The sequence below is a fragment of the Ailuropoda melanoleuca genome, chromosome 1 (assembly GCF_002007445.2).
Source record: "Ailuropoda melanoleuca isolate Jingjing chromosome 1, ASM200744v2, whole genome shotgun sequence".
In the NCBI taxonomy this organism is placed as follows: domain Eukaryota; kingdom Metazoa; phylum Chordata; class Mammalia; order Carnivora; family Ursidae; genus Ailuropoda; species Ailuropoda melanoleuca.
In genome coordinates, this window is record NC_048218.1 from 212,449,551 (window position 1) to 212,474,385 (window position 24,835).

At 47.9% G+C, this 24,835-nt stretch overlaps 1 protein-coding gene across 11 annotated transcripts in view; it reads left to right on the forward strand.

Moving 5' to 3' along the window:
- The window catches only part of DYNC2I1 (dynein 2 intermediate chain 1), a 67,553-nt gene extending 43,576 nt beyond the window's left edge, over nucleotides 1-23,977 (forward strand). For 3 of the 11 annotated variants that reach the window (XM_011230140.3, XM_034640160.1, XM_034640186.1), the window contains exons 15-25: nucleotides 1,127-1,256; nucleotides 3,604-3,776; nucleotides 4,656-4,818; nucleotides 8,645-8,758; nucleotides 8,853-8,914; nucleotides 9,398-9,449; nucleotides 11,687-11,747; nucleotides 14,457-14,556; nucleotides 14,754-14,885; nucleotides 16,685-16,908; nucleotides 20,835-23,970. In XM_011230140.3, the coding sequence (XP_011228442.2) occupies nucleotides 1,127-1,256; nucleotides 3,604-3,776; nucleotides 4,656-4,818; nucleotides 8,645-8,758; nucleotides 8,853-8,914; nucleotides 9,398-9,449; nucleotides 11,687-11,747; nucleotides 14,457-14,556; nucleotides 14,754-14,885; nucleotides 16,685-16,908; nucleotides 20,835-21,009 (1,386 nt within the window). In that variant the 3' untranslated portion in view covers nucleotides 21,010-23,970. Of the gene's footprint in view, nucleotides 1-1,126; nucleotides 1,257-3,603; nucleotides 3,777-4,655; nucleotides 4,819-8,644; nucleotides 8,759-8,852; nucleotides 8,915-9,397; nucleotides 9,450-11,686; nucleotides 11,825-14,456; nucleotides 14,557-14,753; nucleotides 14,886-16,684; nucleotides 16,909-20,020; nucleotides 20,675-20,834 lie in introns of those variants that run through there. The other 8 variants (XM_034640198.1, XM_034640196.1, XR_004619450.1 and 5 more) reach the window with 7 other exon arrangements.
- Nucleotides 23,978-24,835: the final 858 nt, after the last annotated feature.

Below are 24,835 nucleotides of genomic sequence, written 5' to 3' on the forward strand. Positions count from 1 at the left end.
GCAGGCATACATTGGGGTATTCGAAATTAGTAAATTCATGACTTTTAACCAATTGTGGAATGTACAAGATACATACAAAGATGACGGGAACGGTCTGTTGAACCCCATGTACACTGCTGGTTATCAACTCATGGCTGATGGTCTCATCGAAGTCCCCCACTTACCCCACCCCACCCCCAGCTATTTCTGAACAGACACTCAGCCCCTCCACGTTTCAGTGTGAGTCTCTCAAAAGGATCAGCATTAGCAGTACTCCTTAACCCTTCAAGTGAAGTCGCTCACGTGTCCTCCGTTGTCTCCCGTGTCTTTATGGGAGTGGAAAGTGTGGTAAACATGGACCCTGACGTGTGGGTTTGGAGTCCTCCTGTTTCTCCGTCTGTATTCTGGACACGTGGTGGCTCCTTCCCTCTGTGCTGTGTTACGGGGAGAGTCTGTGCATACTTTTCATGTAATTTTAAATTTAATCGGCCTCTCATTTAGGGTCAGTTCATGGGGAGCTACGAGGAGAGAGCCTTTGGTATAGGGTGAGGAGAAGGGAGGTTGGGCTGGAGTAGGAACAAATGAGGCTAGAGCGGGCCTGGTTGGGTCTGGGCTGACCTTGACCTCCCAGCTGTCCTTCATCTGCTGCAGCCCAGCCTCCCATGCTGGTCCCATTTCTGTGGTGGATGTTTCCCCTGGTTCTGCCGTGTGTTCCCCTTACCCATCATCACCCTAAACATGACCCTGTTAGAGCTATTCCAGTGACATACAGCTCATTCTGTCCTCGCCGTGGCCCCATGAGAAAGACAGTGGTGGTGTGTGTATGCCTGACATATTTTTATACCCCTTCTTTGGTCAAGAAAACTGGGGTAGTCCGCTGTTTACCTCCTCCTGTTATTTTTAGCAAAGTGTTTACATAATGTCTCTCCTGTGGAGTTTATGTTACTGGAACTTTACCTGTTAGTTTCTATTGTGCAGAAATAGCAATATAATTTTGTTCTTTTCATTTCTATGTTGTCTTGGAGTTAAGTAGTTATTTTCAGAAATGTGATAGATGCGTAGGTAACGATTTGTGTGTTTTGTTCTGTTCTTATAAAAGCGCATGTATCTGGAGTGCTCATGCAGGACTGCTCACTGTCTTTCACAGGTGATTGCGGTCTTGCTTGAAGAGGACCGTGTGGGAGCCGAACCCAGCTGGAGCCCCAGGGCACAGGACAGCACCCTGCATATCAGTGACAGCTCCTCTCAGCTGAATACCAGCCTGCCATTCCTTCAGAGTAAGGGGCTATCCTTGATGTGTGTTGAAATCTTATAGCAAGCACCTATGTTGGAAGAACTGTCTTTACTGTTGTGTCCTGTGTTAACGTCACCGGGTTTACTGAATACAGAACAGAGAGTCAGCATCCGCAGAGCTCTGAAGTGCAAGGTCGGTTTTCTTCTAAACAGGAAACTGCTTTAGAGTCACGTGAACACTTGCCCGAGGTGATGGAGGGGGTGAGCCGTAATTTAAACGAGTGGAAGCTGAGGTTTTGTGTGTGTGTTTTAGATCCCATGTCTTCCAGTTACTTGGTTTCTCTTGGTTCCTTGGAGTGCCGGCCCCGCGGAGCCGTGTGAGGGGGTGTTCCGTGAACGCAGTGTGCACAGCCGCTCTGTGCTTCCCACGGGTCCTCGTCCTCAGACCTGGTCCCAGAGCACCCCAGGCTGAGCTGCTGCATACATGTGTGACTGTTTAAATTGCTTTAAGCAAAGTGCATTCACAGGGTCACATTGATGTTTCTTGAGCTGGTCACCTCTACCTTGTTCCGGCTGGTGAGGTAACGGCTGCAGCCTGTCCTGGTCTGTGTTTGGAAGGAGAGGAAGACTATTTTTGTTAGTTTCTTAAATAATTTCTTTATTGTCCTGTATGCACTTGTAGAAAGAATCAAACTGTATTCAGGGCTCTGACAGTAAATAAAATCCTGTAGTGAGAGCGTGGCAGTTCGACAGCATTGTGATTGGACGCAGGTGCACTGTGGTACCGGGAAGACCAGCTTCTCCAGCTGCTGCGATCTACCTGGGGGCCCGGCGGCCGGCTCGCCCGGCACCCCAGCCTGTGGGCAGCCAGGGCTTGGTGCCACTTGCTCTAGATGTTTCTTCTGTCCTGCTGCTGTCAAGAGATTTAGATTCACATATGTTCCTTTGCATTTACCATGAACAAAAATGGCATTATTAGTTTAAAAAAACTCACGTTCTGTGAGAGTTTTTCATTTTTAAAAAGTAATAGTTACTCTATTAGAAAAATAATAAATCATTTTATCTATAGTGTTCGAAACATGCATGTTCACACTCCCACACCCCACCTCACCTCAAGAAATGGGAGTTAAAGATGTCCTTTTCTCCGGGAGCTGATGAGTAACAGCAGCTTACAAAACCAGAGGGAGCTTGGGTTATATACACACACCTGGAAGCCTTTGTGAGAGACACATGGTGCACGTATGTTCTTATAGGATTGGGCCCCTGCGTGTGGTGGGCAGAGTTCCCCCAGTGAACAGTGTGCAGGTTTCTCTTGTTGCTTTGTTTTGTGTTTCAGTAACATGAATTCAATTTTTGAGAGAAAGCGGGGTGGTGGGGAGTGCAGAGGGAGAGAGAGAATCTTAAGCAGACTCTACGCCCAGTGTGGAGCCTGACGTGGGGCTCCATCTCAAGGCCCTGAGATTACAACCTGAGCTGAAACCAAGAGTCGGACGCTCAGCTGAGTGAGCCACCCAGGTGCCCCTTCAGTGACATGAATTTTGAGGTAATAGAAGGAAAATGAGATTAGATGACAGGTTATCTGACAGAGTGAGGAGTTGGTCTCACCTGTGCACCTGGGATTTGGTCACATTACAGCCCAGTCTGTGCCTTTCACAGATCTGTGCAGTGCCATCCTCACTGTTCAAACACGTACCACACAATGATGTGGCCAACACTGGCCTGCTGTTTCTTTGGGTCGAGTGGACGGAAGTCCTGCCCTCCTGACTGAAAAAGTGAATGTGCAGCATGTCAGGGGAGAGTTCCGAGGAGAGGAAGTGACAGGGCTGGTGCTCCTGGCTCCTGAGGGAGAAGGCCTCCCTGTGTGAAAACCACAGGCTTCGAGGGGCTCAACAAGGCACGAAAGGGACCCCCCGCATGGCCTGATTCCAGATCGCATCCAGGCAACTTGGTTCTCTGGGAGTAGCTTGCAGACAAGGTGTGGCCTACCCCAAACATCAGGAAAACCATGAGGCCCGCTTGGGCCTTTTTTAGGATAAGCAGTGGCCATTTGTCGAAACCTAGACCTTAGGCCCAGGCAGCTATGAAAGGACTTTATTTCTTCATTAAGGGGAAATTTATTTGAAATTTAAAAAAATATTTATTTGAGAGAGAGAGAGAGAGAACGAGCAGGGGGAGCTGCAGGCAGAGGGAGAAGCAGACTCCCTGCTCAGCAGGGAGCCTGATGTGGGTCTCGATCCCAGGACCCTGATATTATGACCTGAGCCGAAGGCAGGCGCTCAGCCAACTGAGCCACCCAGGCACCTTTATTTGAATATTCGCAAGTGTGTTCATTTAACATGGATTCTGTCAAACACTAACATGCAGAAATACTTTTCTCATTTTTACCCACAGATCGAAAAGTGTTGTGCTTATGTGCCTCTCAGGTGCAGAGACAGACGGTAGTGTCTGTGCACGGGCTGCCTGGAGCTGCATTCGCCCCCGCGCTGGACGGCAGATATGTGCTGTGCGTGTGGGATATCTGGCAGCCTTCGGGGCCTCAGAAGGTCCTGATATGTGAGTCAGAGGTATGACCCCCGGAGAGTCGTAGGTTTACTGAGAGGGGCCTGATGTCAGATGAATGACAGTGCAGGCCCGTGGGGACTTACAAGGTCATTTCTTTCTCTTCCCAGCCACCCTCAGCTGTGTGTAGGTGTGATGGGACACATGCCTGTGTCTACTTTGACTCTAGAAATTCTTAATTCAGAGATCAACTCAGACTGAAAAAATCTGGGCTTATCACAGCCTTGTAACAGGTCCATTGGGGATTAGTAGGTATCAGTGTAGCTACAGACTTCATAAAGATGCTGGTCACCCTCGGCATGGCTCTGGAACCCCAGAAGTGTCCTTTTGGGCTTGCGTGATTTGAGTCATGGATATTTTAGAGGTTTCTTAGCAGGCTGAAGGTTTTTGGAGTCCTCTCTTGTGCTTCTCCCAGCCCCTGGTTAACAGGTATAGTGGGAGAGCTGTCCTTTTAGGTTTGCTTCCTTTTGGATTGGGGAAATACATATTTGTATTTTCCTATTCATATGCTCCTTGATCTCGGAGTCATTGATTTTCATCGAAGCTGTTGAGAAGAATAACTTTTATAGGTTTTGTGATATAGGATGTAAATAAAATGACAAAGCATGGCGTTGCCATTCTGGGCCCAGTGACTTGGGTTGAATGGAGGGGTCATGGTGCATGCTCCGTGTGCCCAGCTGTGTGTGAGGCACCCGTGTTTGTAAATGCCAGTCCTGCAGGGTGGCTTGTCCTCCCTGTTTTCCACTTGGAGCCGAGGCTGACTTGCACCTGCTTAGTTCCAGTCGGGGGTTCCCAGGGACAGTGTGGGACATGGGGGTGTTTGGTGCTTCCATTCCCATGGCCTCACATTTTCAGTCTTTAGCTTTCTGTGTGTGTCATTCCAGGTCACATGTTGCTGCTTTAGCCCTTTTAAAGCCTTTTTACTGTTTGCTGGGACGGTGCACGGCTCGGTCGTTGTGTGGGACCTACGAGAAGACTCCAGAATGCATCATTATGTGAAGCTGGGCAATTGCTTCTGGACGTTCAGGACAGCAACGTTTTCTACTGGTCAGTGACACCCACCTGCCCATCCGGTGTCTTCTAGAAAAGTCATGAGAGAATTGAGGAACATCTGCAGTGTCTTTGCATTTATTCATTCAGATTACCCCAGAGGATGGGGTCTGACCTATGAGCAAAAGAAGCATTTGATGAATAGTAAGAACAAAAATCTACCCAGGCAGTGCTCAACTCATGGCCAACAATGATGAGAGTGCTCTTTCTTATTAAATTTCTGGATTCCAGTGAAAAGTTACCTCAGTGAAATAACTTTTAGTTTTAAATTAGCTTAAGGCATATTGGTACATGTGTATTCCATGCCTTAGTTAATCTCACTGATGCCTGAAATAGACAGAAAATGATTCACCTCTTGGGGGATGAAAGGACCCTGACGTCTGCACCTGCCAGGATCTTTAATGTGAACCCTTCCTGCCAGGCCGTTGTAGCCACAGTCATGGCAGCCACAACCAACCACTGCCACAGCCACAGCCATACCAAACAACCTCAGACCTCAGCCTCAACCAACAACCGCACCCACACAACCACAGCTGCCACTACAACCACCACAACCACCACAACCACCCACCACAACCAACCTCAGACCGCAGCAGCCACAGCCACAGCCACAACCACTCACCACAACCAAACAACCAACAACCACCACAGCCACAAACACAACCAAACAACCACAAACCACAGCCTCAACCAACAACCGCACCCACACAACCACAGCTGCCACCATAATCACAACAACCACCACAACCAAACAACCCCAGACCGCAGCAGCCACAGCCACAACTCCCAGCCCTTGGTGGGTGCTCGTGTTCTGGGGCTTCCTCAGTGCTTTGCAGACGTTAGCGTCTAAAGCCTATCTTGGCCTGCTTCCCTGCTGCTCAGGGAGAGGACAGGCATGTCCCTGGTCACACTGACTTCGTGGCAGGGCTGCCCTCAGACCCCATTGTCTTCACTGTCTTTCTCTCCGTTCCTGTCCAGGAGCCCCTGTGCCCCACGTGCACTTGGTTTTTCTCTCTCCTTTCCCACCAGCCACCCCTCAGTTTTCTCTATCCACAGTTTTACTTGTTCCCGATGCCAAATAAATGGAATCCTATAGAACGTAAACCCTTGAGCCTGCCTTCTCTCACTTAGCATTTTCATTTACGGGTCCCTGTGCTGCTGCTGCACCGGCAGCTCGCTCCTCCGCTGTGTGCACTGTGGTGTTTGCCTGTCCGCAAGGTGGTGAGCATGTGGTCACTCCAGGTGTTGGAGACGTGCGGAGAGCCTGCATCAAAAGGCCTGTGTCGACCCTCGGACCGCGTTGCAGGCCCAGCCACGTCTGAGCTCCTGGTGCTCTGCACCTCACCAGCGCGTGGCACTGCCGGCTGTTCAGCCGTTCTGATATGTCTGTGGTGGTGTCTCATTGTGGTTTTCACGTGCATTTCTTGATGACATATGATGTGCAGAATCTTTCCATGGGCGTTTAAAACGATTTATTTATTTGAGAGAGAGCACGTGCATGAGGTGTGGGGAGAGGGGTACAGGGAGAGGGAGAGAGAATCTCGAGTACACTCTGTGCTGAGCGCGGAGCCCAACATGGGGCTTGACCCCATGGCCCAGGATCATGACCTGAGCCAAAATCAAGAGTCGGACGCTCAGCGGACTCCACCACCTGGGTGCTCCCGTAGGCTTTCTTTTGCCACTGTGTGTCTTCTTGGGGAGGTGTCTGTTCAGTTTTTTTGCACATTCCTACAAGCGATTTATTGCCTTCTGGTTGAGTTATAAGAGGTTTTTGTTTGTTTTTTTGTTTTTTTGTGAATATTTTGGATGACAGTCCTTTATCAGATGTGCGTTTTGCCAGTATTTTCCCCCAGGCTGTGGCTCATCTTCTCCTTCGGACTTTCTGTTCCCAGTCTCCCTCCATGAGAGCTTGATACCACACAGAGGTTGCATATCTGTTTGTGTACTATATGCATACCTGTGTTTTATACTATTAGCCTCACAACTGCTAGTTATTTTACCATCAAAAGATGGATTTATTTGGGAATGGGAGAGGGTTGCAATCCAGATAAGCACACTATGGCAGATCTACAGACAAGTGCAAGAAACACAGGACAGGGGCATTATTTTTGGGAGAAGGAGGGAGTTGGGAGGGTTGTTTTGAAGGAAAGCAGGGGTTCCGGGGTTTCTCACTGGCTGAGCTGCAGAGGTTGCAGTGAACGTCTTTCCCTGGTGATTCTGTCCGGTGGAGGGTTCTGATGTTGGGGTCTCTAGTTGACAGTTCTTGTGAGCAGCACTGAGTGCTGCACTCCCCATCTAGCCTCCCAACTCCACTGTACTGAGGTTTCCCTTGATTAATTTTCACAATGCATAAAAAAAGGTTTTTTGTCCCCTGACAAATAATCTTTGCCTCCTTGGGGACAATGTTGCTGCTGTTGAGAATATATGAGTCTGATGCTATTACAAAAGATAGCTTTTTTTTTTTTTTATTTTAAGAGATCTTATTTATTTGAGAAAGAGAGATCACAGAGGGAGAGAGAGAAGCAGACTCCCCACTGAGCAGGGAGCCCGATGCGGGGCCGGGATCGTGACCTGAACTGAAGGCAGACACTTTACTGACTGAGTCACCCAGGCACCTCCAAAAAGATAGCTTTTAAAAAATGTGCATTTTCTAATTGCTCCTGATACACTAATTAACGTTTGACTTCACCACCATGTTCAAAACACTAGAACTGTAAGTTTTTAAACTGTACATACAGATAAGTGACTCCATTCAAACACTTCCTTTATTTTCTTTTGCCATCTGAATGTTGTCCCTGGGACCAATCAGGTCTCACTAATCTCCCAGCGGTGAGCGAGCCGTGGAGTTTCTGATCCAGCCCCTGCTTACCCCCCCCACCAGTGTCCTGCCCCTGCAGGCCCCCCCAGTGGTCCCCCCAGTGCCCTCCCTCTGCAGGCCCTCCCAGTGTGGCCCCCCATTCTGAGTACATGGGCCCCCCTGAGTGCTGCCCCCAGGGCCCCTCCTCAACTCTGTGAACTGGAGTCTTGTCTGCTCTTACCAGTTTTTCCCAGGGTTCAGCTACAGTTCTCATTTTGTTTCTTGCTGTTTTCTCTCCATGTCTGTCCTGGGGTTCTGATTTCAGGTGTTGTTGCTTGCTTACTTGCTTGCTTGAAGTACATTTCCAAGTGCTTTTTGAAGAGATGTGATGCAGTCTGGAGTGGTGAGTTCTGGGCTTCCGCTAAGTGCTTGTTTGGGGCAGGAGAATTTTCATCTCAAATACTTTGCATTTTATATTTTCTTCTCACAACAGTTTTGTACGGAGTTTGTCTTGATTTTCTTTTTCTTACTCTTGGACCTTTTGTAGATGGCTATTCTAGGTCAAAGGAGCTTTATTCTGTTAGCTTGTGAAATGTTGTTTCTTTACTGGGTGGGGCAGGCGATGTCTATGCTCCATGCGCTGCTGTGCCCTGCCCCTTCTCTCCGGCTTCACTTTCCGGCCTGTCCATCCCTGTAGTTGGTGAGGCCCTGCCTGAGAAGCTGGATTTGCTCTCTGAGGTCGCTTTTGCCTGGTTTCTGTTCCGCCTTCGACTCCGTCTTGCCGTGGAGAGTCTTAACCTCACCCCTGGCCTCTATGCCTGTAGAATTGTTGGAATCAGGACTTCTTTCTCTACTTACAAGGTGTTTTGAGGTCTGTGGTCTCTGTTTCATGGTAATGCCAAAAGCCATGATCATGCATCATTTTATTTGGGGTCCATCTTGGTTTTGTGCTGTTTGGGGAGGATGTATCCCCACATCACTTCTGTGACTCAGTCACATGTGGTCTCCTGTGTGTTTAAACCCTAGATGGTGTCCTGACTTCAGTAAACCACCTCAGTCCTGTTCAGGCAGTAGAACCCGTCTCCACGTCTGTCTACAAAAAGCAGAGTTCTGTGCTTTCCCCCTTTTCTGCTCAAGAAGGTATGTGATCTTTCACTTCTGTAAAATCCTTCAGCCAAGTTACACAATATGGTTTCCTTGTTCACAAGCCTTTTCTTGTTTCTGTTTCCACTAGAAATGTCAGGTTTGTCATTCCACATTGCTTCCCTGGATGAAAGTGGGGTTCTCAACGTGTGGGTGAGTAGGACGTGTCCACATGCTCACACACAGGGCGGTGCCGACTGAACGCATGGGCTCTCTGACCTGCCAGTTCTGTGGTCGTCCAGGTGCTGATGAGTGCCTGGTGGTCGGACGATGATATATTTGGCTAAGACGGGAACACCAAGGGCGAGACTGGCCTGACTGGGAGGCTCCTGCAGGACTTCCTGGGGGAGTGAGGGGAGGGGGCTGGGGATGCAGTCTGGGGGGCTCTCAGAGGACGCACTGACACTGTGGCCACTGGCCAGTCTGAGTGATGAGATGTGAAAAGAGGTCAAGGAAAGGGATTCATAACATTTAAAATACTAGTTCTGAAGTTAATGATCAGTCTTTTTTCTGGAGCAATGACGTTTTTAGTACTGAGTGTAGAATGCTACCTTAATTAGAAATGCACTTTGCTTAGATCGTGTCCTCGTACATCCCTGACAGGCACTAATACTCATTTCAATGTTCTGTTTTTAGGTGGTCGTTGAATTACCAAAGGCAGATATTGCAGGCTCAGTAACTGATTTAGGTAACTATTAAAGAAAAAAATTAATTTTAGTCAGTGTTTTCTAGAGTGAATAGAAATTAAAGATACGAACAACCACTTTGAAAAATAAGTAAGTAGCTACCTGAAAAATGAACATTAACGTTCTACGTTGTATAACCGTAATCAACCCTGAATGGACGCCTCACGGTCGTTCAATGATCTTCCTTCCTGCTGATGATGTTTTCATTTCAGGAAGGGCTAATAGGTTCTATTTCTGTGTGTGTGTCATTCTCTTCTCGGTGCTCCTCCCATCCACTCAGGAGTCTGAGTGCTTGAACACATGTTCGTTGTGGTCTGTCTTCCCTAGGTCCTGCTCGGGGGGCTCTCTGAGACGGGTGCTGGCATAGGGCCGCAACGGCCTCGCACGTCAGGGGAGTGCGTTTACTGAACTGCCCGCGGCTCGCTGAGCCATAGAAATTGCCAAGAGGCCCAGAGGGGTTCCTGGCAAGGCTCTGCTGGGGCTCCTGCTCCAGCATTAGGGGGATGCACAAAAGGAGTCCTCAGGCTGGCTCCCCAGCAGGGGTTGGCGAGAGCTTTAAAGAAACTTTGGTGGGAAAGGGTGACGTCTAAACATGTAGGGCAGGGATTTTTTTTTTTTGTTGCTCATACGTTGCATGTCTAATTAGCATGTGAAATCCCCACCCCTAGGTGTGATTTTTACTATTATAATGAGGGGGAAAGTTGGTAAAGGGTCAGTGCTGGGGTCCATCTTGGCTCAGACTGGTTTGGTCTGGTTCTCACAGCCAAACTTCCCTTTTAGTGCTGGAGGGTTAGCACGGTGTCTGAACTGGTCAAAAACTGGGTCTTGGGGGGGCGCCTGGGTGGCACAGTGGTTAAGCGTCTGCCTTCGGCTCAGGGCGTGATTCCGACGTTATGGGATCAAGCCCCACATCAGGCTCCTCCGCTATGAGCCTGCTTCTTCCTCTCCCACTCTGCCTGCTTGTGTTCCCTCTCTCGCTGGCTGTCTCTATCTCTGTCGAATAAATAAATAAAATCTTTAAAAAAAAAAAAAACTGGGTCTTGGGGGCTTGATGAGAGCTTGTGGCTTCTGGTGCCTGACTTAGTTTCTGGCAGAGAGCACCTGTAAGCAGGGCTAGAAGACTGGGTGACCGTGGCGTGTGAGGAGTTCTTGGATGGGGGACTGGAGTCTGGTCCCTGCTCTGTCTCAGAAGTGTGAGTCAGCTCCAGCACTTTGCTGCTTTTGATGCTGTGGCGTCCAGTGCTCTGCTCTCGCGAGACTCGGGGAGGTTGCCACACCAGCCACAGCTGTTGGTGATGTGACCACTATGTCACAAGAAGTGCTTAGAGAGTCCTCCCAGGGCAGGGAGGACTTCCCAGGGGAGGTAATAACATTTGGGCTGAGACTTTCAGCACTGGAGTTCCTGCAGGAGGACAGTGCTGGGGAAAATGGAGGGCAGTTTCAAGTGTGTGACAGTGTTGAACATTCTCACATCAGAGTTGTAACCGTGACAGAGCCCATCACTGTAATTACAGTCACCCTTCCTGTTGCAAGTTTAATTTATCTATATGGTTATGGTCTATATACTCCCAAGGTTCTAGACAGTACCTTGCTCAGAATTTGGGTTTCAATATACATAAATTTTTAGTTCCGTCCTTTGCAGTAATTACAAAAAAAGGAGGAGGATATTGGGAACGAAGGAGGCAAAGCCAGTGAATGGCTGAGGGTCAGAGCTGTGGTCCTAAGTGCTTTGGGCATCCAGGGAAAGAACAGCTCTGTTGGCCCAGGGAAGGGGGGTGCCAGCGCTGAGGAGCAGGTGTGTGCCACGACAGGGCAGTGGCCGCTGGGTGTGCCTCCACATCCACGAGGACAGAGGTCCTGGGTGTTTCTGACGAGCATCAGACCCCCAGTGAGCACTTAGAGCAAACTATTCCTGTTGGGAACTTACAGGTTTTTGGTGTTGTGTTTTTGTTTTGTTTTGTTTCTTTGCTTAGTGTACCTCTGTGTTTTTTTTTATTTTATCAAATCCAAAAATGTAAAGGCTTCTTGATTGCTTCCACAATCCTTTTCTCATAAGGCAGTTTACAGGAACCTTGCCTGCATTAGGGAGGGAACACTCTTTATGGGCCCATGTTTTGGTGTCATTTCCTAACACAGATATTTAAGCAATGAGAAATGATTCCAGGCAACTGTAATTGGATTTTGGTTTGACTTGTGTTAAGAGGTGCATTTATCTTATCTGTGGTCTCCTTGTCTTTAGGGCTGATACCCGGAGGGAGGGTAAAGCTGGTGCACAGTGCTGTGGTTCGGCTGAGCAACAGGTAAGCCTGTGCCGCTCGGAGTCAGAACGGTCCCTCCTCTCCCAAGACCGATCCCCCACAGAGGGAAATAACGTTAGGTAATTGCACGTACAGAAAATGTGTGGTTGGGTGTGCGCTGAAAAATCCAAGTTTTCACAATGTATTTTTGCTAAATTAGTTTAATATTAATGAGTCAGTGTAATAAATACGGTTACCAGGTATAGAGCTAACATTTTTTCTTTGATTAGAATGATTTCTATCTTACAAATTGGTACTATTTGACTATTTTTCATCCAGTTTTAATACAACTCTGAAGTTAAATAGTTAAGTTTTAGGAACCAGAAACATCAATATGAAAGTTTTATTCAGAAATTTCAATTTCTACTTTTACTCCTATAACTTAATGTGACATAAAAATTTTTATTAAATATACAAATATCATTTGTGGTATTTATATATTTCATGTAAATTTATTTCCAAAACTTTTCTTGTCGTTTATTATAGTCGGGGGCTATCAGCATGCAATTTACCCTTGAAAAGTTTTTTATATTTACGTGATTCCTCTGGGTTGTAGTAATGAATTTGTACCTCCTTTGAGATTGTAAATCACCTTTAGTTGGTTTAAATATAATTACTACAGGGAACCCTTTATGTTAAAAAAAGTCAGCTGGTACATCGTAGAGCCAGTCGTAGGTGACCCCCTGGCCCTCGCTGAATCTCCCCGTGGGTCAGGGAGGTGACAGTTGAGATGGGAGGTAGACAAGGAGTGTGCTCTGTCAGAGGGAGCGGCACCAGGGGCATGAGCGCCCGACCCATCTAGGAAACTGCCCGCAGGTTTGCTGTCAAGAGAGGTGGACGAGTCGCTGGCCAGGCCTCAGAGTGTTTGCTGTGCTGGAGGGTCCAGACGGCTCTCTTGCAGGAGGTAGGGAGTCAGTGCAGGATTTTAAGGCAGGGAGTGGCATGTCTTATTCGTGACTTAGAATGATCAACTTGGCAACAGTGTGAGATTGGACGGAGGAAGGGAGACAGGAGGCTGTTGTAGGTTGATTAGAAGGATAGGGCCATCTTGCGTATGGAGGGCTTGACCTCAGTTAAAGGGGTGGAGCTTGGAGGAGCTGCCTTTCACCAGGTGTCTGGCTCGGCTTCCAGGTGTTCTGCACACAAGGTGAGGAATGGGAGAGGAGGGGCCGGGGCTGGGCTCGTGGTGCTTGTGGAGATGACCAGGAGGCAGCCAGCTCCGCAGCAGGGATCTCAGCTAGAGGCACAGACTGGGGAGTCCTCAGCTGACCAGGGACATTTGCAGTCCTGATTGTGGGTATGAGAGAGAGTGGCCAGATTCCCAACGTCTGGCAGAAGGAGCAGTCATGGACCCTTTCCTGTTAAATATATACACTGTATAGCATAAAAACTAACAATCAACTAGAGTTTTTCCAATGAAGAAGAGGACAGTGCCAGCCAGGAATGGAGCTTGAAGTCAGCATGCAAGCCTTTGTGTGGTGTGGAGGCTAGGGTGTCAGTGTGGCTGTCACAGGCCTCGCGGCTGTGTGGGGCTCTGGCCCTGTGACCAGTGATGCATCAGGCTTGCCTGACGCTGGGGGCTAGAATTGAGAGCCCTGTGTGGGATTCCTGAGTTCATGGCCCCTTCAGTGAGAGAGAAACTCAGGAAGTCCCACCCCAACCCAGGAGAGACAAGGGGGCATGGGAGACTTGAAACCCCGAACTCCTGGTATGGGCTGGGATCCACGAGCCGAGGAGGTAGCATCAGAGTCTCAGACCAGTCACTCACCGTCAAAGCACTGGACGGCTGCCTGGTAGGCAGTGTTTGAAAGTGGAGGAGGAGGGCCTGTCCATCCCACGGAGAAGGCACTTTGAGACCAGGCGACTCCATCTGATTTACCCAGCATTTTATTCAGGGTAACTTACTGACAGGGAGGATTGAGCAGGTGAACATCCAGAGCTGTGCAGCTCTTCTCTGCAAAGTTCAGACCTCAGTGCACAGATTTTGTAGAGTAAGGGGATGTGAGTAAGGTCAGAGGGTTCACATACAGCTCAAAGGGTTCGTGTGCAGCTCATTGCAAGCTAACCTTTAATTAGGCCTCATGGCACCATCTGTGCCTCGGGAAGGGGAGACCCTACGTTATCTTTAACAAATTGGTGGATGGCCAATTTGTCCTGGCCTCAGTGGTCATTTCTAAGGTCTGTATATTACTCTCCCAGGGGCCCAGAACACGTAGCCCCAAGAGAGGACATGCACAAGATGGAGGCAGTATGTCAGCACTCCTACGAGGGGGGGATGCTCCCACGAGGTGGGCTCCCAGGGCTCTTAGAGGACGCAGTTCAGAAAGAAAAATTATAAAAACCGCAAACCTGAAGAACCATCTACCATGGCACAATGAATGGGTTTGGCACAACAAGAACTTGGGATAATGGGACAGTCTAAAAGACATTTCTAGAAAGAAACTAACATCTCTGAAATTTTAAGCCCATGAATGGTTAAATAGATTACACATAGCTGAAGAAAGAATTAGTGAACAGGAGACCAGAGCTGGAGGAATGTCTAGAGCCTAGGGAACAGAAAAAGAAATGGGAAAAGAGCAGCAAAGAGCCACAGAGGAAAGGTGAGATCACCGGCTCTGTGTCCAGACGCCTGGTAAGGGGTAAATGTGTGAAGTGCTGTCATCCCTACGGTGTCAAACAGTTCATCTGCTCATCTTTGCTGTTTCTTTCCAGCCTTTCCCATAAAGGCTGTGAATTCTGGGGGGCCACACGAACCCTGAATGTGAAGTTTCTGCCTTCAGACCCTAGTCACTTCATTGTTGGCACAGACATGGTAAGTAAGAGTTTAAATCTCATTTAAATCAGTTTGTAACTCATTTTTCTTTCATAGTTGCTTGGCAAATATCTTCATTAAAAATTAACTCATTATTTCCTTTTTTTAATGATGCTGTGTAATTGTTTCAAGAATAACCGCTTTATCCAACCTCATGCCTAATCCCTTTTACTCACCATTGGTCTTCTTATTACCAGGGTCTTATAAGTCATGGCACCAGACAAGATTTGAGAGTATCTCCCAAGTTGTACAAACCTCAGCAACATGGTACGAGACCAGTCGAAGTGAATGTCATTGATTTTTCACCATTTGGAGAACCAATATTCTTGGTAAGAAAGTCAGTTGTTAAAGTACCATTTCTGTTTGGGTGGCAAACCACTAGCAGCGATCTCTAGGGGGTTTCTTTTAAAGTTGGTCACTTATCAGCGCACTTTGGTGCCCATGGGCTACGTGGGGGAGGTGCTCTCTGTGCAGCCGAGGCTGTGGAATGGATCTGAGAGGTCTTTATCTTCACATAAGGTGGGCTTATAGGAAAGTTACAAAAACCTGCCCGTCACATCCCACTCTTCCCTCCATCACTCCATCCTCTCTCCCAGTCTGTGTGTGGATGTCCGTGCTTTCCTGCCTGAGAGGAGGTTGCAGAAATGATACTTTATCCCTAAATAGTTTGGTGTTGGTTTCCTAAAAATAGGGTTGTTCTCCTGCAGCTGCAGTCCAGCCTCGACCAGTAGGAGGTCAGCACGGGAGCAGCCCAGCATCTGATGTGCGGGTCTGATGGACATTCCACGGCCATCCCGATGACATCCTAGTTTACACACAAAATAAAACCCCGGGCACGAATCTCATTGGTTCTGGGACAGTTCCTCAGACATTTTTGAAGGGTTAGGTGCCCCTCAGTTTGAGTCTGTGTGATGTTTCCCTGCGATGAGTTTCAGGTTTGCTCTGACCTGCGTCAGCCAGCTCCTCCACTGCAGAGTCACCACTCTCCCTGTCTGATTCCCGTGTCTGTGGGGAGGGACGCGGACACTCCGTCAGCGCCCCACACGCGGCTCCCCGGATCCCCTGCTGGGTGGGCATTCATCAGCAAGGCTTGCCTGCAACCGTTATTGGGGTGATTGGGAAATGGTGATTTGCTAGTCCTGCCCTTTGTTTTCTATTACTGGTTGACTGTGCGCTGGTAGGAAGGGTTTCCCTTCTCTCCTAGGCAGGCACTCGTGTGTATTTAGGACGTCAAGTGGACACATGGCTGTTGACTCTCCTCATTGGGTCACACCCTCTGCTGCTCGGACGTCCCAGGGGCATCCTTCAGGCTGGCTCTTGTGTTTTCTGGCCTCATTCTGTGAGCCCTTCTTTGCTTTCTGGTACAGTAAACCCCGGAATCAGCCATTTCTCCAAGGAGTCCTGGCTCCAGTCAGGAGAAAAGTGCTGAGAAACCAAAATCTGGGCAGTAAGACGTGCTCGCTGGGCAGGACACAGCATCGATACCCGCTTTGATCTCTGCCTGTCATAAACCCGGTGCTGGCCACACATCCCTAATGCCAGGGCGACCCTGGTTCCCTCCACCCACCTGGCAGTGGGAGGCCTGGCTTCTCTTACCTGTGATGTACGCTTACGTGCTCAATCCTAGAGTGCACAGAGCATTTTGTGGTTGTTAACTCATGCCTCTGCTCTTGTTGAGGAAGGATGTGAAGGATTAAATATATTGAGTTAAAAAGGAGTTAAGCTCCTCTAAGCTAAAAATTTGGGCTTTTACTAAACCAGCCAAGTTTTGTTTTATAAAAATCTCAATCCAAGGGGAATATATAACCATATTATTTGTTCAAATTTATATAATCTTTTTAGAAAGGCGGATTATTGATTTCTCTGGAGCCTGTCTTAACTGCCTGTGGTTGAATTAGCAATATTCAACTTTATTAAAGATAAACACCTGTCTATATAATCTCTGAGTTCATTATTGGCCATTTGGGGAAGGGGAAGGGGGTTCAAAGTGTATCAGGATCTCCAGGGTGAATGCTCACCTTGTAATTTGTGAGGACAGAGCTAATGCTCTGAAGAATGTCCCTCACTGCTGAGACTGAGTGAAAAAGAAGAAAGAACGGAGACCAACCATATCTACCCCTGTTCCCAGGCCGGCTGTTCAGATGGAAGCATCAGGTTACATCAGCTGACGTCCGAGTGCCCTCTCCTGCAGTGGGATGGCAGCACAGACGGCCACGCAGTCACAGGCCTGCGCTGGTCCTTGACCAGACCTGCCGTGTTTCTGGCCCAGGATGACACATCCTGTATTTATATCTGGGATCTGCTGGAAAGCGATCTGGGTCCTGTAGCCAAACAGCTCATCTCCCCAGACAGGTGAGTCTGAGGGTGTCCCTCCCAGGCAGTTCTTTCAGAAGCGTCCGTGGTGGTTTATGGGTAAGGCTGCTACACTTCAAACTGTGGTTATTCATGCTTAAATTTAAATATTTTTATATTTACATATGTAATATTTTGAAAACCACTTTAGGTTATTTCACATTTAGTCCAGAATAGTCTGTGGATTAAAGAATTCACACACTACTATTTTCCCATGATTATCATTCTCTTTATTTTTTCATTTATTTGAGATAGAGTGAGGGCAAGAGAGTGAGAGAGTGCAAGTTAAGGGGGGTGGAGCAGCAGGCAGAAGGAGAAGCAGGGAGCCCGACGCGGGACTCCATCCCAGGACCCGGGGATCATGACCTGAGCTGGAGGTAGACACTTAACCGACTGAGCCACCCAGGCTTCCCCTCCACCCCCAGTGATTATCATTCTATAAATAAAGGAAGCTTTTTGTGAGCTCCTTAGTTGCGTTCATTTATTAGTCTTTTATTTTTATTTATTTATTTATTTATTTATTTATTTATTTTAAGATTTTATTTATTTATTCGACAGAGATAGAGACAGCCAGTGAGAGAGGGAACACAGCAGGGGAGTGGGAGAGGAAGAAGCAGGCTCATAGCGGAGGAGCCTGATGTGGGGCTTGATCCCATAACGCCGGGATCACGCCCTGAGCCGAAGGCAGATGCTTAACCGCTGTGCCACCCAGGCGCCCCTATTTATTTATTTTTTAAAGATTTTATTTATGTATTTGACAGAGACAGCCAGCGAGAGAGAGAACACAGGCAGGGGGAGTGGGAGAGGAAGAAGCAGGCTCCCAGTGGAGGAGCCCGATGTGGGGCTCGATCCCAGAACGCCCGGGATCACGCCCGGAGCCGAAGGCAGACGCTTAACGACTGAGCCACCCAGGTGCCCCTATTAGTCTTTTAAATTCAGTATTTGAGTGATACACAGTCTTCCTTCTGGTTTCTAACAAGGGATCCTACATGGGAATTAGTAATTCACATAGCTTCACCTCAGTGTCATTCCTCTGCGCTAAACTGATGTCCCAGGCAAACCAGCCCCATGTGCCTCTGCAGTGAATAAGGTGAAACCCAATCATGCGAGTAGTTATTGATGTGCTTTAAATAATCCCGTTTTTGTTGTTTTGTTTAATTGAAAGTTGAAATACGTATCAAGCTTTCACTATGAAGGGCTCTCTCTTGACCCCGCTTTGTCTCTATACCTGTTTTCTTTCTTGAGATTTTCTGTTTCTTGTCAGTACATTCTCCTGCTGTGAAATGAAGGCTCCCAAGACCTGGGGAGGATGGGGGCCGCCCAGCCGTATCCCACATCCCTTTGTAGAGGAAAGAGAAGGACAAGCGGGGATGGAGACCAGGATATGGTTTGACAGACATTAGGGTACACCAGTAAGACCTGAAAAAATGAAGACCCGTGTGTATTTAGTGCAACTACTAGGTACACTTACATGATTCTAATTATTAAAAAAATGCATCATCAAAATCTAGACTGATTGACATATAAACACAGAATGCATGCACAGTTTATTCCCCAAAGTTTGTCAGTTATTTAATAAAACGAGCGTTTACCAAGCATCTACTGTGCTCCAGGCAGCACTGCAGGGTACAGCGGTGAACCAGCTGGCAGGCTCACGTCCTGATGGGGCAAGATGGGTAGTAAACAAAATAAACTAGCAAGCCCAACAACTTGTGACGGGGAGAAATAAACAGGGAGGGATCAAGTGTGGATTTTCAGTGGGGCAGGGAAGGAGGGTCTTACCAAGAAGAGGGGAGGTTTGGGTTCTCCTGGGGTCGGGGCAGGGGCCTCCCCCTCCGCATGCCCTCGGTGGCAGTGGGGACCGGCCTGCGTGTCCGGGTCTCGGGAGAGGGCAGCGCGCTGGATCTGCACAGAGCAGGGGAGCTGCTGAGGCCGAGCAGAGAGTGATGTGGACCATTGTTGTGTACGTGCCTCCTGTTTGGCTAGCGGCACTGTTCAGTTAAAGAAGAAGTATTCCCAGAAAGGGCTCAGTGTTTCCTCAGCTGCAGAGAAGAGCAGCAGCAGAAGAAACTAACAGAGTCTAAAAGGCATGAGCTTAAAGGAAGAATTTACCACATTTAGGATGAATTTAGACCCGTGGTGATAAGTAACCTGTGGCTCATGGTCTGGGAGCAGAAGCCGACTGGGCGGCGAGCATGTGGGCAGCAGGTGCTCTGGGCCAGCGCGGACGGGGCGGCAGCTGCCTGTGGAGCCCGGACTGTGCCTTCTGTTCTCTGCCCTCGGCTTAGGTTCTGTCTGGCTCGCAAATCCCAGGGGCATTTTACCTGGACCGTCACAGTACAGTCTGGTGCTTTGACATCTGTTTTCGTGTAGACCCAGCTTCGTGGTGCCCTGTGGAGCACTCCGTGTGGTGCCCGCATGTATCGCAGTCGCCATGCAGCAGGAGCTTTCATGTTTGTCACCTGCTACTCATGTTTCCATGTTTGTGCCAATTAAACTTGACTGTGTTTTACACTAGTCACTGAATGGCGGGGTTGAAGTACTAAGTAGTACTAAGTGACGACTGTAATTTTTTTAATTTAAATTCATGTGAGTTAACATACAGAGTAGTATTAGTATCAGAGCTAGAGCTCAGTGACTCATCAGTTGTGTGTAAACCCGGTGCTCATTACATCACGCGCCCTCCTTAATGCCTGTCTCCCAGCTTCTCCATCCCCCCTCCCCAGCAACCCTCAGTTTGTTTCCTAGAGTTAAAGAGTCTCTCATGGTTTGCCTCCCTCTACGATTGTAATTTTTCATGGTTTGCTCACCTGCCACGAATCGTGCTGTGGCTCTCCAGAGCGTGGCCTGTGAGTAGGTGTAGACTGACCGGCCTCGGAGGGGCTCAGTCAGGTCCCTGTCAGGGTGTGATGTGCTTGCCTCACAGAGGCCTGGGAGTTGGAGGAGTATTTGGATTGTGGGGACGAATTTACGGAGTATTAGTGGGTGCTCAGACCCTATGGGGCCACAATGGGGATTCTCTGCTACCTGCGACTGCTGGCATCTCCCTGGAGGGGCTCACTGCTCCCGTCCTGTGCCAGTCATGGATCCCACCAAATCATGGCCCCTGCAGGTGCTGTTGCTGGCGGCCCCGGTCATTATGAGGAGACGGGAGGGGCAGGAGCACTGAGGTCAGTATGAGGTGGGCATGGTCTCAGCCTTCTTGGTGAGTAAAGGTGGGATGAATGTGTGACAGAGGCATTTCAGGGGTGCTGGGGACCCCTGACCAAATCAGGCCTAGTCAAGGGATCTAGTCGGGGCTCAGGGAGACCTCTGGGGTGACGCCGTTGAGGCAGGTCTCAAAGGATAAGTGGAAGTGAACCAGACGAAGATGGGAGGAGTAGTGTCCCAAGAGGCCAGCACTGCAGGTGCCGTGTGGGAACTGGGATTTGGGTGGCCCTGAGCAGCCAGCAGACCTCCAGCAGACGTGGGATCCACGTCGCCGAATGTCTGTCAGCAGCCTGTGAGGGGAAAGGTTAGAGACAGGACCCAGTCAGAGAACCTGGTCAGTGAAGGGACAGGAGAGGCAAGGTCAGGGCTGTGGGGCTGGCTCCGCGTTTCTTGCTGGGCACTCTAGGGCCACTGGCATCCCCATTCACCAGAGGAACAAGCTGGATGGGAGGGTCTGGTGCTCAGGGCATCCAGCCCAGGTGTCTTGCGGCAGCGCGTCCTCTGCCATGATCTGTGACTCTCGCAAGCAGTCTGCAGAAATGCGGAAGTACGTTTTGTAAGTGGTTTCCATAGATTTTTATATGTTTATTTCTGGCCTAACCTTTCATTTGACTATTACTGAAATTTGTAGAATTTTCCTTGCTTTTTACTCCTTCCTTGGAGGATAGATAATTTGTGAGACTCACGATCACACAGCATGTGCTTCTTACTTTCAGGCTGGTGGCCATGACAGTCGTGGGTGAAGCAGAGAAGGCCAGTGGCAGCTTCCTGGCCCTGGTGCTGGCTAGAGCCTCTGGCAGCGTGGACATCCAGTACCTGAAGAGGGCGTGGGCAGCCCCCGTGGGAGACGAGCTGGGGAAGCTGCGACTGCTCTTGCAGGAAGCCCTGTAGAAGGGGGGCTGTGGAATAGTGGGGTGTGGTCTTGGGGACAGCCGACAGGGCCAAGTGATGACCCACATGGGAAAGACGGTTATATCCATGTGCATGTACATTGATGTAGATAGAGGACATGTATTCTGTATGTAAGTTATTTTTCAAGAATGTCACCTCAGTGTTCCCAGTAAATAAATCACTATTTTTTGAAAGGAAACAACAAACATTTTAGTGTATGACTGAACTTGAGAGGAAACTTGAGAACATCATGTCAATTATGTTCTTCTCTGAGAATATTTCTACTTATTTTTAGAATAGCTTTAAAATATTAGCACATTATATTTTAAACAAGCTACCATGAAAATGTACTTCAATGAACAATTTTCTTAGTCCTGCAGAAAAGAACATACTCAGGTGTAAGTTAAATGTAGTTCCATCATTGAAATGACCTCTGCCAACCGTGTTTTCTTAAAACTTTCTTGGGCTTCTGTTGGCATTATTTGAATGTCAGACACATTTTACATTATGCTTTAGTATTTGAAAATGTCTGTATAAAAATAACCCAAGTAAATAAATGCTCTTGGATTTTGCACTCAGTTATAACAGAATTTTGGGGTGAGATCCAAGAAAGCCCAGGATGGTCCCCTGGCCAGCACCCAGTGTCGCCTGGCACAGTGATGCGTGAGGATGGTCAGCGAGGGGCCAGTGGGGCTTCCGTCTCTCTGGCCACATGGAGCTTCCGCTTAAGCAACAGGAAGAATCACTGCAGAACGTGAGCATCTTTTACCCGGGAGGGATCTGGGAAGCTGACGCCCTGGGACATTCCAGGACATTTGTCACCTTGTGTAAACGTGTGTGTGTCTGACTTGTTCAGTTGATGTGCTCTGCACATCAGCAGCTCTGTGGACAGAGGTGGGTCTCTTTTCTCACCATCGTCTCTGAGGGCTGTGTGCGTGCGTTGCAGACAGTAGGCGCTCAGCCAGTGGTGAAAGAAGGAAGAAAGGAATGCATGGCAATCGAGTGAGTTAGCAGTGTGGCTGTCACTAAAACGGAGCAGAGTCCTATCAGAATGCCGTATTTCATGACTGGATGTGGAAATTTTAATTCTGGAAACGGCCTAGTCCCTTGACCCCTCATCTACCACCACCCTCCAAGTCCTTATTTGTGAAATTTGACCTAAACTGAAATTGAGAGGCAATTACTGAAATTACTACTCTAGTAATCATGAGTGACCTCCAGCAACCTCCAGAATAAGACGGCGTCGAGTTCGCAGCCATGCCAGCTTTTCTACATCCCAGCAGAGGCTCAGGAAGACACAGGGGACAAAGCACGGCCACCAAACACTGACCCACTAGTTAAGAGCAGCTTCTAGGTGTGAGATCACTGGACTCCACTGAAAAGTGCCAGTGACGCCTAGGGATTGATGTCCTCCCACTGGAGCCTGTGTCTTGGACACAAGACTCTTGCCTGCAATGCCCACCCTCCCCATCCTCCAGGGGAGCTGCTTCTGCCTTCAGTGGATGCTGCTCTCTCTGCCTTACAAAGCTCCTCCGTGCCTATCGTCAGCACCTCCTTCCTCCCGTCCACATTGAGACCCCAATACCAGGAAATACCAAGAGAGAGATAAGTGCCAAAATATAATTTTGCCAAAATTATCTTCGAGGACATATGGGGACTAGAAGGGTCCCTCCAGCAGTCCTTACTGGTGAAGCCAGTTTTAGAGGGTTCTGCTCTTTGAATAGCTTGTTTAGAATATCTAAGGGACGTTAAGGAACAGAAGAGGAGGGCCCATCTGAGTCCAGTGGTTCTGCAGCAGAAAGAGTCTGCTTTGGGCTGGAGGTGTGCACAGCTCTTACCCAGTGTCTAGAAGGAGAAGGCCCCACTGGACCCTGCTTGTTGGCAACCACAGAGTCTGGACGTGAATGCTGTTTGAAGGAGGAGTAGACCAAGAGTGATGAATATAGTGCCGCAAAACAGATTTCTCGGCAAGTGAAAGAATATTATCCTGAGAACCCAGAAAGGGAGCAGACAAAGTAAAACAGGCAGGCAGCAAACAACAACAAAATGATAATCTGTAAGGAGAAATGGGTTCCATGAAAAGGAATAGAAAGCCACAGGAGAAAACAGATTTAACATTAAATGCTGCAGAAAATGTGTAAAATAAGAGTTAAAATCCACACTGAAGATGACGAATGGGTATTTTCCATGAGGAATAATGGGTCAGTGGTGTACACACTTACCTGAGGAGTTTCTCAGATTGCAGAGGGACAAATTGATGGAATAGTGAGAGACCAGCGGCCCAAATTAGGAATTATGGGTGTTTCTAAGGACGAACAATTGGCAAAGAAGTAATAATAAACAACTGTAGGAAGAACTTCCTGAGTTGATAAAAGACCTAAATATGCATGGCAGAAAGCTCACTGGGAGGTGATCCACAGACAGGAACAAGGTCAACATTGCAGAAAACATCAGTGTGCTTTCAGAGTCAAGGAAACGTATTTTATTTTTCCTCTTTTTTTTTCCTCCTCTTTAGTTAATTGAGCATTTTTATGATTCCATTTTATGTCTATTGGATTAACACTTATACCTTTTTAAAAAAGTTGTTAGTGATTGCCGTCCAGCTTACAACATACGTCTTTATTTAACCAGAGTCTGTCTCTGCATGATATCATGGGTGGTGGGTGGTGTAAGGAATGTTCCTCCTCCCTCTCATCCTGTGTGCATCTGCATATATTTTTCTTTATATGTGTTATAAGCACTCAATGTGTTGTTATTTTTGCTTTAGACAGCTGACTTTTCAAGTAATTCCATGTAGGGAGAATGAATTTCATCGTACCCTCATGTATCCTGTGCTTTCCTTTCTTTTTGTAGATCTAACACTCCTTGTGCCCGAGAAGCTTCCTGTAACACTTCTTGGAGTGGCTACAGTGGCAATACATTCCTGAGAATTTTGTTTGTCTAAGAAAGTCTTTATTTCTCCTCCACTTTTTAAAAAAACAGATCTATTTATTTATTTATTTTAGAGAGACAGAGAATCTCAAGCAGACTCCCCGTGGAGCACAGAGCCTGATGTGAGGCTCGATCTCACCACCCTGAGATCCTGATCTGAGCTGAAATCAAAAGTTGAAAGACTAACCAACTGAGCCACCCAGACGCCCCTCTCCTCCTCTTTTGAAATGCATCTTTACTGGGTGCATCATTCTGGACTGAGAGTTTTCCTTCAGCACGTCAAAGAGGTCCCTCCGCTGTCAGCCAGGTTTCTGAAGAGGAGGGGCCTAGATCTTCATCTCTGTCCCTGTGCGCATAATGTCTCTTCTCTGGCTGCTTTTACGGTTTTCTCTTTGAATTTTACCAACAATTTGAATATGATTTGTGGGTTTCTACCCCCCCCCCTTTAAAAAAATTATCCTACTTGGTGTTCTCTGAACTTCTTGGATCTTCAATTTGGTGTCTATCATTAATTTTGGAAAATTCTCGGTCATTATTTCCTCAAATATGTCTTTTCCCCTGTTCTCTCCTCTCAGATTGCAGTAATGTGTACATTAGACTGTTTGATATTATCTCAGCTCCTGGATAATATGTTCTGCCTTTTTTTCCCTTTCTTTTTTTTTTTCCTCTCTGTTTCATTTTGGGTAATTTCTCTTGACCTGTGTTCAGGTCCATGGGTTCTTTCCTTGGCTGTGTTGAGTCTAAGGGTGAGGCCACTGAAGGTATTCTATTTCTGCTACTATGTTTTTCTTTTCTAGCATTTACACTCAATTACTTCTTTACAGTCTTCATCTTTCTGCTGAAATTACCCATCTGATCCTATATGTTGTCCACCTTTTCCATTATAACCTTTAAT